Source organism: Alligator sinensis, unplaced genomic scaffold (genome assembly GCF_000455745.1).
Source record: "Alligator sinensis unplaced genomic scaffold, ASM45574v1 scaffold218_1, whole genome shotgun sequence".
Classification (NCBI taxonomy): Eukaryota; Metazoa; Chordata; order Crocodylia; family Alligatoridae; genus Alligator; species Alligator sinensis.
In genome coordinates this window covers 201039-217681 of record NW_005842083.1, presented here as the reverse complement: position 1 = coordinate 217681, position 16643 = coordinate 201039, and the positions used below count along the sequence as shown (strand labels likewise).

Below are 16643 nucleotides of genomic sequence, written 5' to 3'. Positions count from 1 at the left end.
TGATTCAGAGAAGGGGTGTGGGCAGGCACGAGCCAGGCTAGCTTGCTGGAGAGTGGAGACCCTAGCCCAGGTCTGCCTGGTGGGGACAGTGCCTACTAGGCTTCTTCTCCCCACCCTGTGCTGGGGGGGCGGGGGGGAGGAGGGGAGAAAGATATTGGCATTGAATTCATAAAACCCTGAACAAAAATAGTCCTGAACACAGTACTTTGCAAACTCATGCACAGGACAGAACAACCAAAACCCTTCCCCTAAACTAAGATACAGCCCAGGAAAACACAGTGAGAGTGCACGCGGCATAATCTAACTTGAAATGGATTATAATAAACCAAAAAGACACGAGAAAACCTTGCATAAATCTTACATAATCCTGAGGGCAGAGCATCTCCTTACAGCCAGGTATGCAGAAAGTTCTTGCTTAGATATTCCAGTCTCCCACCGTTTACAGGTTCAGCTTTATAATGTAAATGTAGTTCTCTGCCTTCTTTGTTCATACTGGCTTAAGCTGTCTGGGACCCTCTCCTGTTCCCTTAGCTCCATCTCTAGCACATACACATAATGATTGTGCCAGGTCTTTGCCAACACCTCTCAACTCCAAAGTGGTCTGGTCCTGCAGGGCTTGGCCCTGTGCTTGCAGGTGGGAGGGGACCAGTCCCTCCAGGCCTGGTTCCCAAACCTCTTCTCCCTCCCCCATGGCTTGGGGGAGCTGATGGGAATTATGCCCCCTCCCCTCATCTTGTAGTCTCTGGCAGAGATGGGAGGTGGTGGAGTCTGCTGGTTTCCTGCCATTTGTAAATGTAGTTCTTTGCTTCCTTGGGTCACAAAAGCAGTCCAAGACCCTCTCCTTTTCCCTTAGCTCTATCTCCAGCACCTACATGTGATGATTGTGTCCAGTCTTTGCCAACGCCTCCCGTCTCTCAGTCTGGTCCTGCAGGGCTTGGCGCTAGCACACTGAGCTGTGGAAGTGGGGATTAAAGCCCCTCCCAGACCCCACCCAGGGTTTGCCTGGGTGGAGCAGTCCCTCTCAAGCTGTTGCCTAACCATGCCTCATGCCCTGTTCCAGCGAAGAGCAGGCAGTGTGGGCAGTACATTGAGCTGCGGAAGAGGGGATTAAAGCCCCTTTGAGGCCCCAGCAGGGTCCCCAGCCAGGTTTCCCATCCCCTTGTCAGCTAGCCTTCACTGGTCCGGCTACAGACCAGAGGAGTGGGGTCAACCCTGCCCTCTGGAGCAAACAGCACAGCGTAGCCTAGGACTGAAAAGCATGTTTGGGTGCTGGGTGACTCTGATTTAACTTAAACAAGGAAGGGGTCTGGGACAGAAGTTCCACTTCAGCTTCAGTCAGATAAGTCTGATACTACATTCAACCGGGTTTATCTTAACCCAGTTTTGGCCATTTTGAAACTGGTTTATGTGTACTGAACTTCTGTTCTGTTACAGGTTTAAACCAGTTTCTTATCACTTAAACCAGTTTATGTGTAACTTCTGTTCCTACCCACAAGGTGTTTTGTTATGCACCTCTGAACTGTATTTCATTTATGTACTCGTTGTGGTTCAGAGGCAATGAGCCAAATTTTGCCCTCATATACCCCAGTGGAAATCTGACATATATTTGCTATACATTTAAATCAAATGTAGCCCATTTTCTCTACCAACTTAAACAAAATTGATCTGACTGGCAAATTCAGAAGAATTGAGGATGTGCTATTTTTGCTGAAAATGCCTCTGTTTATTCCATACCTAACACATGTATAATGCGGGTTTATGGTTCTATTTAAAAATACACCGTTATGCTAGTTTTTAATTAATAATTCTGAGGCAACATTTTATTCATTGCACAAAATTTTACATATTTCCTTTATCAAGAAATGCTAGCTCCCTGTAAAATAATTTATAAAAATCAATCTTTGGTTGCCTGGATGGGCTTGTCTTTATACTGCTGTATGGAGCAGGAGTCGCATTAAATTCTGTTTTTTTTATTTACATAACAGGTGGGACTCCAGGCCCTGGTGGCCAGTTAGCTGAAACCAGCCTTGCTGTAACTGTAATGATCCCATTCAATGATGACCCTTTTGGAGTCTTTGTCATAGATCCAGAGAGCCAGGACAGGGAGATAGCAGAAGATGTTCTCTCTGAAGATGATCTCTCCTGTATTACGAACTTTACAATTTGGAGGCAGCAGGGCACCTTTGGAGATGTCCGGATTGGCTGGGAAATATTGTCTGGTGAATTCCAAGCAGGACTACCACCAATGATGGACTTCTTATTGCTCGGCTTGTTCCCTGCTTCAGTACAGTCACAACCTCACATGAGACGTCATCACAGTGGAACTGATGCTTTGTACTTCAGTGGAAATGAGGATGCATTTGGGATTGTTGGCCCCGAGTACCAGGACAGCACAAATAACATACTGGCCAATTTTACGTTTTCAGCTTGGGTGATTCCTAACCCTAACAGTGATGGGTTTATAATAGCAAAGGACAATGGAAATGGGACCTTATATTATGGAGTGAAAATCCAAACAAATGAATCCCATGTTACTGTTATGCTTCACTATGCAACATTGGGATCCAGCATTACATATGTGGCTAAGAAAACTATCATGAAATACCTGGAGGAAAATACTTGGCTTCACCTTCTGATTACCTTGGATGATGGTATAATTGAGTTTTACATAGATGGCAATCCAGTGACTGGTGGAATGAAGAGTCTGAAGGGAGAAGCAATTGCTAATGGTAAGCCAACAACCTTCATTTCTTTTCTATAAAAAATTCTGCACTAAATATAAAGTAGACATCAAATATTGAAATAAATTGCCATATATGCTAGTTTATTAAAGAAAAATCTCAAGAGAACTCCCTTCTAGCTTTTCAACAGCCCCCCCCCCAAAAAAAAAACAAAAAACAAAAAACAAACAAACCCAAAAACATATGGCTGTATAGTTGGGCAACTTATGATGAAGTGGAGCTGACACTGTGTACAATTTGCTAATAAAATTCTATCTATCCTAATCTTGGATTTAAACTAAGTTAATATATTTAACAATTTCTTTCAGGGTTTAGATCTACTTGAGTATGTATCCAATAATAAGTTTTTGGTTGTAGCTGTGTTGGTTTAAGCACAATAATGTTGTCCTTATCCAATAATATTTTTCTTTAAATTATGCTGAAAGTTACGCATACTCCTATTCAAGACCATTCAAAGTCAAAGAAAACATTTTCATCATCTAGTCTGTCTTCACCACACTAGTCATGGAAATGCACTCAGCAATTCTTGCATCAAAACCAATGGTATGGGATTGAATTACATCTTCATCTCATTTTTATTTTTTTGTTTTCTCCTTGATTGAAGCATGAGAATCAAATTTTGTTCTTCATTAACAGTAGAGTACCACCATCAAAATTAATGGGTTTCCACTTAGATTTATAGTATGACAGCTGAGAGGACTTTTTCTATTCTGTTTTTAAAACAAAGGAAATTGAGACTGCTGAATACTTATGTTCTTATACCTTTTCTATGAAATGTTAAAGTGTATGAGGTATGCACAGTAGGAAAATGCTTGCTAGGTGTGACTGACATACATAGCCCTAATCCAGTAGTTGTTAAACTTTTTTGGCTCAAGTGAATGGAGTGGCACACAATTTCAAAAACTAATTTATGTCTCAGTACTTATCTCCTTGCAGAGGAGCTAGGTAGTTGGGGTGAGGGGACTGTTCAGGCAGGGACGAGACTGAACCTGGCTTATATGCTTATTTCCTGTTGCACCCCAGGGTCTAGGGACAGAAATTAAACATAAACTGGTTCAAATCTGTAACACAACAAAAGTTCAGTGCCTGTAAACTGCTTTCAAAATGGCCGAAACCAGTTTAAAATCAGTGTGGATAGATGAGGTATCAAACTGAACTGATTTAGGTTAAATTGGTTTATTGAACTTCTGTCTCAGATCCCCTCTAGATTCAAATGAACTCAGTCTCCCAGCATCCCAGGATGCTTTGCACCTCCCTTGCAAACCCTGCCACTCCCCTCACGGGGTGGGCTGGCTAGCCTGTCTGCTGCAGCTGAGCAGGGAGGTGTGCTCTAGTTTCCCAGCTTCTAGCCTGAGCTACTGCAGGCATGTGGCTGCCTTTCTGGAATCAAAAGTGAGTGTCTGTTCACTTGCTTATTAATTTAATCTATGTGGCTTAGACTAACCTGTGAAGATTGAACTGATTTAGCCTCAGGCTTTTTTGACTGTCCGTACTTAGCCAGGGTGTCTTGGCACCCTGGATGAGCATCACTGCTCTAATCAAACACTTCAGTTGCACAGATTTGATGTTATCTTTCCTTAGATGGAAAAGCTTTTAGGTAAGATTTAAACTCAGAAATGACCATATACAAAAATGAAAAGACTATCAAAATACATCTTTAAAATAGTATATATACTGGAATCATTCTTTTCCAGCTGCTTTTTCTGGCTCATATACCCCCATGCCCCATTTTATCATCTTGGAAAAGAGAAAAAATGAGGAAAAGGCCTCTGTGCCCATAATAAGCATATTTGTGTGATGCAGCTACAAGAATGCAGTTGTCCTCTCCCTTTCTATCTATGGTGGAGAGTTTTGACAGTTGCAAAAGGAGAGCGGGGACTGGTACTTGAGGATCCTCCCACTGTAGCTCCAGCTGGTGATTCATGTCCGAGTCAGCAACTGATAGTTTCTCTCTGGATCATAGAACTGGAAGGGACCTGTAAGATCATCAAGTCTGGTTCCCTGCCGTGAGAAGGAAGTTACTGGGCTCAGATGAGCTGGACAAAGTTCCTGTCCAGCCTCATCTTGAACAGCTCCACTGAAGGTGGCTGCACCGCCTCTGCTGGGGGTATGTACCAGAGTCTGGTGATCCTTACAGAGAAAAAGTTTTTTCTTATGTCTAGCCTGAATTTACTCTCTATTAGCTTATGCCCATTGGTCTTCATCCTTCCTTGAGCTGCCTTTCTGAAGAGTTGCTCCCCTAGATTTTGATGCTTACCCTTGACATACTTATAGGCAGCTGTCAGGTCACCTCTCAGCTGTCTCTTACTCATACTGAACAGGCCCAGTCCTGGAGTCTCTCCCCACAGGGCCTATCCTCCATGCCCTTAACCATACGGGTGGCCCTTCTTTGTACCCTCTCAAGCTCATCCATATCTTCCTTGAAGTGCGGTGCCCAGAACTGGATGCAGTACTCCAGCTGAGGCCTCACCAATGCCAAATAGAGAGGGAGGAGCACCTTCCTGGATCTATTGGCCACACGTTGGCTGATGCGTGTCAGAGGTCTATTTGCCCTTCTGGCAACCTCATCGCACTACCAGCTCATGTTCATCTTCAGGTCAATTGTGACCCCCAGGTCTCATTCAGATGTTGTGCAAGCCAGTGGACCGACACCCATCGTGTAGTTTTCAACCTTTTTTAGTCTAAGTACCCCCAGCAGCCAGATGCTGAGCAGAGGGGGTGGGTAGTGCATGGCCGTGCGCATGAGCTCAGGGGGGTGGTGCGCGGCTGGACACTGAGCGACAAGGCAAGGATGGAGCACTGTTGCCTCCCAGGAGCAGGCCTGGGGTGGAGTGGGGAAGCTCACTGGGCTGGTGTGGGGTGGCAGCTGCTGCGTGTGAGCTTCCCCACCCCACAGAGGGGTGCCTCTGCCCGTGCCTCAGCCTGGCCTTGCTCCTGGGAGGCAGTGGCGCTGTGTCCCCACCTGCCCACATGTACACCCTAGGACTGGTCCATGTACCCCCGGTTGACAACCCCTGATGTAGTTATGATGGGGGTTCTTCCTACCCAGATGAAGGACCTTCACTTCTCCCTGTTAAACCTCATCTGACTCCGTTCCTCCCATGAATCCTGTCTGTCAAGGTCATCCTAGATCTTTACCTTATCCTCTAACATGCTCGCATTTCCCCACAGCTTGGTAGCATCTGTACACTTAATCATTGAGCTTTCTACCCCCCTCGTCCACATAATTAATAAATATATTAAAGACCACAGGTCCAAGCACCAAACCCGGGGGGGCACCACTGGAGACAGTCCTCCAGGATGAAGCTATTCCATTGATTACAGCAGTCTGGGAGCAGCCTCTAAGCCAGTTGTCCACCCACTTCACTGTAGACTGGTCCAGCCCAGTACCCTCCAGTTTGTTTGAGAGCAGCTCGTGGGAAATGGAATCAAAGGCTTTACTTAAGTCTTTGTAAATGATGTCAACCTTGTGTCCCTCATCCAGATGGCTAGTAACCTGGTCATAGAAGGATACTAGGTTTGTCAGGCATGATCTACCCTCGACAAAACCGTGCTGGTTGCTTCTTAACTCTCCATCAGTTACCAGCTTGTAACTGATGGCCTCCTTAACAAATTTTTCAAAGATTTTATCTAGGACTGAAGTCAGGCTGACTGGTCTGTAGTTCACAGTGTCATCCCTCTTTCATTTCTTAACAACTTGGCCAGTGGCACTGCTATAAATTCAGCCAGTTCTTTCAGGAGTCTGAGGTGTAGGTCGTCTGTCCCAGCAGACTTGAAAGTGTCCAAGTGTTGTAGGAGATCCCTCACTGTTCAGGACTGATTTCATGTAATCTGTTGCCTTCCCCATGTTCCCTGAGCCTCTGGTCAGGCAAACAGCTCCCATTTGATTTCAGGAATACTGACGTGAAGTATGTATTTAGGAGTTCCGCCTTTTTGTGGAGATTGACTGTGGGCTGCTCCTGAGCATTCAGTAGGGGTCTCACAGTGGAACCTGATTGGGGTTTTTTGTTTGTTTGTTTGTTTTCCCCTTACTCTCTGTGTATCCGTAGAAGAACTTTTTGTTGTCTTTTATGCTGGTTGCCAGCTTGATTTCCATGCCTTCCTTAGCTTTTCGTGTCTTGTATCTGCAGGCCCTGGCAATACTGGTGTATTCCTCTCTGGTTGCTGACCTGTTCTTCCATTGTTTATATGATTTTTCTTTCTTTTTCAATAGCTCCGTAATATCTCTGTTGAGCTAAATGGGTCTCTTGGCTCCTATCCCACTTCTTGTCTGCCTGGAGATAGCCTGTTTTTGAGCGGTGAGAATTGCCTCCTTTAAGAAATCACCACCATTCCTAGACTCCTAGATCATTCAGTTGCTGGTCGCAGAGGGCCTCTCCAACTAGCTTCTTGAGTTTGCCAAAATCTGCCTTCCTGAAATCTGGGACTTCTGTTCTGCTGATTTGATTTCCCAGTTTTACGGTGGATGGTGAACTTTATCAGATCATGATCACTGTCACCCACAGTACCACCAATCCTCAGGTCATCTATGATGTCCTCCCCCTTGGTCAGCACTAAATCCAGAGTGGTCTTACCCCTAGTAGGCCCCTAGTAGGCCCCTCCACAACCTGTGTCTGTTGTTGCCAAGAAATTGGCTGACCTGCTGGATGTGGCTGAGTGGTACTCCAGACAGATATCAGGGTAGTTGAAGTCGCCCATGACTATCATGTCTCTAGTGCAAGCTGCCTCAGTCAGGCCTCTGGATAATGCCTGATTGCAGTCCTTTCCTTGGGAGGGAGGCCTGTAGTAGACTCCCACCATCAGGTCTCCCTCTCCTGATCCCCCTTGTATCTTGACCCAGAGGGTCTCAAGCGACCCTTCCCTGCTGTCAAACGTGACCTGCAGGGAGGGGTACTACTCTTTCACATAGAGGGCCACACCTTCTCCCTTCTTCCTGACCTGATCCTTTCTGTAAAGCCTATAGCCCTCAATATTCATTGCCCAATCATGTGCGTCATCCCACCAGGTCTCTGTCAACCCAATCAGATTTAATTCCTCATCAACCAGAAGGAGTGCCAGTTCCTCTTGTTTATTTCCCATGCTTCTGGCATTCCCATAAAGACACCTGAGTTCCCCCCTAGTCGCCTCAGGTTTTCTGTCACACTGCCTGTGTCTCAAGATGTTAGTATTTATGTGGATGTTGCTTGAACGCCCTCCCGTGTGCCATTGTTTCTAGAGGATTCATGCACAGCAATGGAACCTTCTCCCCAGCCCCAGAGGTGCCTAGTTTAAAGCCCTCCTCAACAAGTCATAGACTCCCACAGCGAAGAGCTTCTTCCCTCTGCCTGTGAGATGAACACCGTCCCTTGCATGTAGACCACTGTAGTTAAACTGCATACCAAGGTTGAGGTATCCAAAGCCCACAAGTGTCACCATCTCCTAAGCCTTCGGTTGACCTCCTTGATGCACTCCTCCCTCTGATGGCCACAGCCTCTGACTGGGAGGATTGAGGAGAAAGACTACTTGTGCTCCTAGGTCCTCGAGCTTTGCCACCTGTAATTACAGGTGAAGAGAGCTGCCTGTAATTTGTTAGTTAGGCTACCAGATGCTCAGATGACTGACTGGCTGATAAAGACATCAGCAGAAACCAGAGGTATGACCTATGGCACTGAAATAGTATCCACTTTCCCCTGTCACACCAGTATCATCCTTAATACAACTGTATTAGGATGGGTCATGTGTAAAACAGTTTAAGGCAACTTGGACTGGAATGCAAGGATTTTTACCTTGATACAGAGTGATTAGCATGGACATGCTCTATCATTTGCACTGCAGTCAATATAAATCTGTTACAAAAAGTAACAAACAAGTGAGAGAGCTGACCTAGACTGCATACAGACAGTTAGTTTCTCCTCGAGTGCTGATTTCACAGGGGAAACCACAAGTGTAAAGACATTCAGGATTTTTCTCGCGAGCAAAAATGGCTTCTCCAGGAGAAAAATAACCTAGGAACAACCAGGGTTTCTCCTGGGAGAATGAATGCTTGCAGACATTCTCTTTTGAAAAAAGCCACTGCAGTCCTTCAGTATCCCAAACTGTTTTGTGTCCGTCTCTCACCTCCTCTTTCCCCTCCCCACCTGGGAACAGCGTGTTGCTATATAGACTCTGCTGCTATAGCTGAGCATGGAGGGAGACCCCCCTCACGGGGTGGGCTGGCTAGCCTGTCTGCTGCAGCTGAGCAGGGAGGTGTGCTCTAGTTTCCCAGCTTCTAGCCTGAGCTACTGCAGGCATGTGGCTGCCTTTCTGGAATCAAAAGTGAGTGTCTGTTCACTTGCTTATTAATTTAATCTATGTGGCTTAGACTAACCTGTGAAGATTGAACTGATTTAGCCTCAGGCTTTTTTGACTGTCCGTACTTAGCCAGGGTGTCTTGGCACCCTGGATGAGCATCACTGCTCTAATCAAACACTTCAGTTGCACAGATTTGATGTTATCTTTCCTTAGATGGAAAAGCTTTTAGGTAAGATTTAAACTCAGAAATGACCATATACAAAAATGAAAAGACTATCAAAATACATCTTTAAAATAGTATATATACTGGAATCATTCTTTTCCAGCTGCTTTTTCTGGCTCATATACCCCCATGCCCCATTTTATCATCTTGGAAAAGAGAAAAAATGAGGAAAAGGCCTCTGTGCCCATAATAAGCATATTTGTGTGATGCAGCTACAAGAATGCAGTTGTCCTCTCCCTTTCTATCTATGGTGGAGAGTTTTGACAGTTGCAAAAGGAGAGCGGGGACTGGTACTTGAGGATCCTCCCACTGTAGCTCCAGCTGGTGATTCATGTCCGAGTCAGCAACTGATAGTTTCTCTCTGGATCATAGAACTGGAAGGGACCTGTAAGATCATCAAGTCTGGTTCCCTGCCGTGAGAAGGAAGTTACTGGGCTCAGATGAGCTGGACAAAGTTCCTGTCCAGCCTCATCTTGAACAGCTCCACTGAAGGTGGCTGCACCGCCTCTGCTGGGGGTATGTACCAGAGTCTGGTGATCCTTACAGAGAAAAAGTTTTTTCTTATGTCTAGCCTGAATTTACTCTCTATTAGCTTATGCCCATTGGTCTTCATCCTTCCTTGAGCTGCCTTTCTGAAGAGTTGCTCCCCTAGATTTTGATGCTTACCCTTGACATACTTATAGGCAGCTGTCAGGTCACCTCTCAGCTGTCTCTTACTCATACTGAACAGGCCCAGTCCTGGAGTCTCTCCCCACAGGGCCTATCCTCCATGCCCTTAACCATACGGGTGGCCCTTCTTTGTACCCTCTCAAGCTCATCCATATCTTCCTTGAAGTGCGGTGCCCAGAACTGGATGCAGTACTCCAGCTGAGGCCTCACCAATGCCAAATAGAGAGGGAGGAGCACCTTCCTGGATCTATTGGCCACACGTTGGCTGATGCGTGTCAGAGGTCTATTTGCCCTTCTGGCAACCTCATCGCACTACCAGCTCATGTTCATCTTCAGGTCAATTGTGACCCCCAGGTCTCATTCAGATGTTGTGCAAGCCAGTGGACCGACACCCATCGTGTAGTTTTCAACCTTTTTTAGTCTAAGTACCCCCAGCAGCCAGATGCTGAGCAGAGGGGGTGGGTAGTGCATGGCCGTGCGCATGAGCTCAGGGGGGTGGTGCGCGGCTGGACACTGAGCGACAAGGCAAGGATGGAGCACTGTTGCCTCCCAGGAGCAGGCCTGGGGTGGAGTGGGGAAGCTCACTGGGCTGGTGTGTGGTGGCAGCTGCTGCGTGTGAGCTTCCCCACCCCACAGAGGGGTGCCTCTGCCCGTGCCTCAGCCTGGCCTTGCTCCTGGGAGGCAGTGGCGCTGTGTCCCCACCTGCCCACATGTACACCCTAGGACTGGTCCATGTACCCCCGGTTGACAACCCCTGATGTAGTTATGATGGGGGTTCTTCCTACCCAGATGAAGGACCTTCACTTCTCCCTGTTAAACCTCATCTGACTCCGTTCCTCCCATGAATCCTGTCTGTCAAGGTCATCCTAGATCTTTACCTTATCCTCTAACATGCTCGCATTTCCCCACAGCTTGGTAGCATCTGTACACTTAATCATTGAGCTTTCTACCCCCCTCGTCCACATAATTAATAAATATATTAAAGACCACAGGTCCAAGCACCAAACCCGGGGGGGCACCACTGGAGACAGTCCTCCAGGATGAAGCTATTCCATTGATTACAGCAGTCTGGGAGCAGCCTCTAAGCCAGTTGTCCACCCACTTCACTGTAGACTGGTCCAGCCCAGTACCCTCCAGTTTGTTTGAGAGCAGCTCGTGGGAAATGGAATCAAAGGCTTTACTTAAGTCTTTGTAAATGATGTCAACCTTGTGTCCCTCATCCAGATGGCTAGTAACCTGGTCATAGAAGGATACTAGGTTTGTCAGGCATGATCTACCCTCGACAAAACCGTGCTGGTTGCTTCTTAACTCTCCATCAGTTACCAGCTTGTAACTGATGGCCTCCTTAACAAATTTTTCAAAGATTTTATCTAGGACTGAAGTCAGGCTGACTGGTCTGTAGTTCACAGTGTCATCCCTCTTTCATTTCTTAACAACTTGGCCAGTGGCACTGCTATAAATTCAGCCAGTTCTTTCAGGAGTCTGAGGTGTAGGTCGTCTGTCCCAGCAGACTTGAAAGTGTCCAAGTGTTGTAGGAGATCCCTCACTGTTCAGGACTGATTTCATGTAATCTGTTGCCTTCCCCATGTTCCCTGAGCCTCTGGTCAGGCAAACAGCTCCCATTTGATTTCAGGAATACTGACGTGAAGTATGTATTTAGGAGTTCCGCCTTTTTGTGGAGATTGACTGTGGGCTGCTCCTGAGCATTCAGTAGGGGTCTCACAGTGGAACCTGATTGGGGTTTTTTGTTTGTTTGTTTGTTTTCCCCTTACTCTCTGTGTATCCGTAGAAGAACTTTTTGTTGTCTTTTATGCTGGTTGCCAGCTTGATTTCCATGCCTTCCTTAGCTTTTCGTGTCTTGTATCTGCAGGCCCTGGCAATACTGGTGTATTCCTCTCTGGTTGCTGACCTGTTCTTCCATTGTTTATATGATTTTTCTTTCTTTTTCAATAGCTCCGTAATATCTCTGTTGAGCTAAATGGGTCTCTTGGCTCCTATCCCACTTCTTGTCTGCCTGGAGATAGCCTGTTTTTGAGCGGTGAGAATTGCCTCCTTTAAGAAATCACCACCATTCCTAGACTCCTAGATCATTCAGTTGCTGGTCGCAGAGGGCCTCTCCAACTAGCTTCTTGAGTTTGCCAAAATCTGCCTTCCTGAAATCTGGGACTTCTGTTCTGCTGATTTGATTTCCCAGTTTTACGGTGGATGGTGAACTTTATCAGATCATGATCACTGTCACCCACAGTACCACCAATCCTCAGGTCATCTATGATGTCCTCCCCCTTGGTCAGCACTAAATCCAGAGTGGTCTTACCCCTAGTAGGCCCCTAGTAGGCCCCTCCACAACCTGTGTCTGTTGTTGCCAAGAAATTGGCTGACCTGCTGGATGTGGCTGAGTGGTACTCCAGACAGATATCAGGGTAGTTGAAGTCGCCCATGACTATCATGTCTCTAGTGCAAGCTGCCTCAGTCAGGCCTCTGGATAATGCCTGATTGCAGTCCTTTCCTTGGGAGGGAGGCCTGTAGTAGACTCCCACCATCAGGTCTCCCTCTCCTGATCCCCCTTGTATCTTGACCCAGAGGGTCTCAAGCGACCCTTCCCTGCTGTCAAACGTGACCTGCAGGGAGGGGTACTACTCTTTCACATAGAGGGCCACACCTTCTCCCTTCTTCCTGACCTGATCCTTTCTGTAAAGCCTATAGCCCTCAATATTCATTGCCCAATCATGTGCGTCATCCCACCAGGTCTCTGTCAACCCAATCAGATTTAATTCCTCATCAACCAGAAGGAGTGCCAGTTCCTCTTGTTTATTTCCCATGCTTCTGGCATTCCCATAAAGACACCTGAGTTCCCCCCTAGTCGCCTCAGGTTTTCTGTCACACTGCCTGTGTCTCAAGATGTTAGTATTTATGTGGATGTTGCTTGAACGCCCTCCCGTGTGCCATTGTTTCTAGAGGATTCATGCACAGCAATGGAACCTTCTCCCCAGCCCCAGATGTGCCTAGTTTAAAGCCCTCCTCAACAAGTCATAGACTCCCACAGCGAAGAGCTTCTTCCCTCTGCCTGTGAGATGAACACCGTCCCTTGCATGTAGACCACTGTAGTTAAACTGCATACCAAGGTTGAGGTATCCAAAGCCCACAAGTGTCACCATCTCCTAAGCCTTCGGTTGACCTCCTTGATGCACTCCTCCCTCTGATGGCCACAGCCTCTGACTGGGAGGATTGAGGAGAAAGACTACTTGTGCTCCTAGGTCCTCGAGCTTTGCCACCTGTAATTACAGGTGAAGAGAGCTGCCTGTAATTTGTTAGTTAGGCTACCAGATGCTCAGATGACTGACTGGCTGATAAAGACATCAGCAGAAACCAGAGGTATGACCTATGGCACTGAAATAGTATCCACTTTCCCCTGTCACACCAGTATCATCCTTAATACAACTGTATTAGGATGGGTCATGTGTAAAACAGTTTAAGGCAACTTGGACTGGAATGCAAGGATTTTTACCTTGATACAGAGTGATTAGCATGGACATGCTCTATCATTTGCACTGCAGTCAATATAAATCTGTTACAAAAAGTAACAAACAAGTGAGAGAGCTGACCTAGACTGCATACAGACAGTTAGTTTCTCCTCGAGTGCTGATTTCACAGGGGAAACCACAAGTGTAAAGACATTCAGGATTTTTCTCGCGAGCAAAAATGGCTTCTCCAGGAGAAAAATAACCTAGGAACAACCAGGGTTTCTCCTGGGAGAATGAATGCTTGCAGACATTCTCTTTTGAAAAAAGCCACTGCAGTCCTTCAGTATCCCAAACTGTTTTGTGTCCGTCTCTCACCTCCTCTTTCCCCTCCCCACCTGGGAACAGCGTGTTGCTATATAGACTCTGCTGCTATAGCTGAGCATGGAGGGAGACCTGCCGTTAGGGTCAGGCAATCAGGGCTGCCCTGTGCACTTGCATTCTGATTGCAGGCAGATTGAGGGAGCTATCAGTGCGTACTGGCTGCACAGTGTCAGCATAGCAAGCTCTCTGCTCTTCTAGGGATCAGCATTTGAATGTCTGTTCAGGTGTCTCTTAGTAGGTTTTTCTCCTAGGAGAACAAAACTGGGAGAATTCTTTCAGATTACTTACTATACCTGTGTATAGATGCCTAAACACAGGCTTTGCAGATTTTGGTAATTTTGTAATCTTCTGTTGGTTCTGTACTATTCTATCATTATCCAGGATTTTAATTCAGCTCTGCCACTTTTCCCCCTTTTGCACTGAACCCTGTTACTTATTTTTGCTAACTGCATAGCAGCTAACACTTATAACTTGACTTGCTTATCTTTAATAGTTTAAAACGTCCAAATAGATTAGTGGCCTCTTGACATCTGGGTTGTGGGTGGCAGGTGAAGGGAAGGAAGGAAACAGGGAATATATTACCCCGATAGCAATACATTTCAACAGAAGCTTATTATTTTACATGTGGAGGCCCTGTGTAGATAAAAACACTAATGTTATTCATGAGATTTTAAAAACTAATAAGTCAGGAGGATGACCTTGAGGAGTAGGGTAATAGAAACAGGATGAAATTTAAGAGTACAAAGTGCAAGGGCTAATAACAATTTCTGTTATGAGATGGCAGCTCATCACTTGGAGACAAGTGAGAAAGACCTCATTGTCCTAGTCGATCATAGGATGACTATGAGCCAGCAATGTGATGTGGCAGTGAAAAAAGCAAATGCAATCCTAGGATGCATCAGAAGAATGATTTCCGGTACAGACAGGGAAATGTTAATGCTGTTGTAAATGGCACACGTTAAATTTCATTTGGGATACTGTATACAATTCTGGTCACTCACATGTAAGAAAGATTAATTCATCTCGAAGAAGTGGAAAGAGGGCCTGGTTGGATGACCAGAGGAGTTGAAGTCTTAACCAGAAGAGACTAAAAGAGTTAAGGGTATGATTGTCTCTATACATATATCAGGCTGGTATAGACAAGGGAGAGAGTACATATGTTTAAGCTAAAGGACAATGTTGGCACAGGAATAAATGGGTATAAACTAGCCATGAATAAATTTAGTCTGGAAACTAGAAACAGTTTTCTAACTATCAGAGCAGTGAGGCTCTAGAACTTGCCAGAAGGGGTACTGGGAGCAACACATCTTAATGTTAAGATGGACTTTGAGCAGTTTCTGAAAGGGGCTTTATCATGTGCCTGCAGTAGCAGGAGACAGTGTGAACAAGCAATGCCCTGCAGTATTTTGTTTCTAAGAGAAGATGTTTGTTGACATGCCTGTTACTTGTCTGGGGACTATAAAGGGTTAACCATTGACTTTAACAGGAACAGTTACTCATTTACACACTTTGGGGGAAAATGGATTAAATTATTGTCAACTTTTCTTTCTTGTCTAGGTCCTGGGATAGTGAGAGTTGGTGCAGGAATGAATGGTCATAGCAGGTACACAGGTTTCATGCAGGATGTAAGGCTTTATGAGCGTAAATTAACACGACCAGAAATCTATGAACTTCATGCAACTCCTGCGAAGAGTGACCTGCACCCCATTTCCGGGTATTTGGAATATCGACAGGGAGAGACCAATAAATCGTTCATTGTTTCTGCAAGAGATGACAAGGAGGAGGAAGGAGAAGAGTTATTTATACTTAAGCTTATCTCTGTGCGTGGGGGAGCTCGAATTTCGAAAGACAATACTACAGCAAGATTAAGAATACAAAAAAGTGATAATGCCAATGGTTTGTTTGGCTTCACAGGTGCATGTATTCCTGAGGTAAGCTGGCTCAAAAAATCATGGCTGAAAGTCTGGCCTCAGTGAAGTCAATGACAAAGCCCTGTTGCACTTCAGTGAAGCTAAGATTTCATTTAATTGGTTCTTATGGCTGATAAGCAAGATTATCCAACTTCAATAATCCCTGTATTGTCTGTGGTAGTCCTGTATCCTTTTATGATCCTACTGTGTGGTTTTCATTGGTGGTTCTTAAAATAGTTCATAACATATGTTTGTTTAGAAAATTTGCACCTAAAAAGAGACAAGTACTACAAAATAAATTAATGCTAATAAACTAGTGAGTGAAAATATACTCTTCACTTGTTTCACATATCTGTGATTGATTAAATATTAGGGTAAAAGAGTTCCTGCCCCCCTCTCCCTCCTCCCCCAGTCCTCCATACCTAAATTGGAGGGGAAACATTTTAATAGTTACCCTTTCCCTTTGCCCAGAATACAGTGCCATTCTCTATAAAAAAGTCCCGTTGAATCAGGTCATTTTTCACAAGGCAAACTTCAGAGTAAACCAAACTAATGACTTTTAATGGTCTCAGTTTGTTTTTATGAATTTTGCTATATATTTAAAATCGGTTATCTTTATGAACATGTACTTTGTAAAATTTTTAAGTTCTTTATAGTATTTTCATGGTTTCAAAAGTTAATAGTTTGCAGAGTACTAATAAGAAAGTAACACTAAATGTTTTTTTAGTTGAGAACTTTCATGTCCTTTCTATTATATTATCCCTGTTTTGAAGCCTTTATGATATGTTTGGATGTATTGTTTTTGGTTTGAATGAAAGCAGTTTTCAATTTGTGCCTGTTGGCTTTTAAGTGCCTGCCATATGCTATGAAAATAGACTCTTTCAGGTCCGAGTGCCATTGATACAGTCTGATACCACAGATCATCACCCAAGCATGGAGCAGAATTAAAAATGAATAGGAGATATTAATTGTTCAGCACTCACCTTAC

General features: G+C 45.2%; 1 protein-coding gene across 1 annotated transcript in view; it reads left to right on the top strand.

Moving 5' to 3' along the window:
- ADGRV1 (adhesion G protein-coupled receptor V1) overlaps positions 1 to 16643 on the top strand; it is a 253979-nt gene that overhangs the window by 85876 nt on the left and 151460 nt on the right. Inside the window, 2 exon segments of the mRNA XM_025204476.1 lie at positions 1986 to 2729; positions 15303 to 15676. Of these exon segments, the coding sequence (XP_025060261.1) occupies positions 1986 to 2729; positions 15303 to 15676 (1118 nt within the window).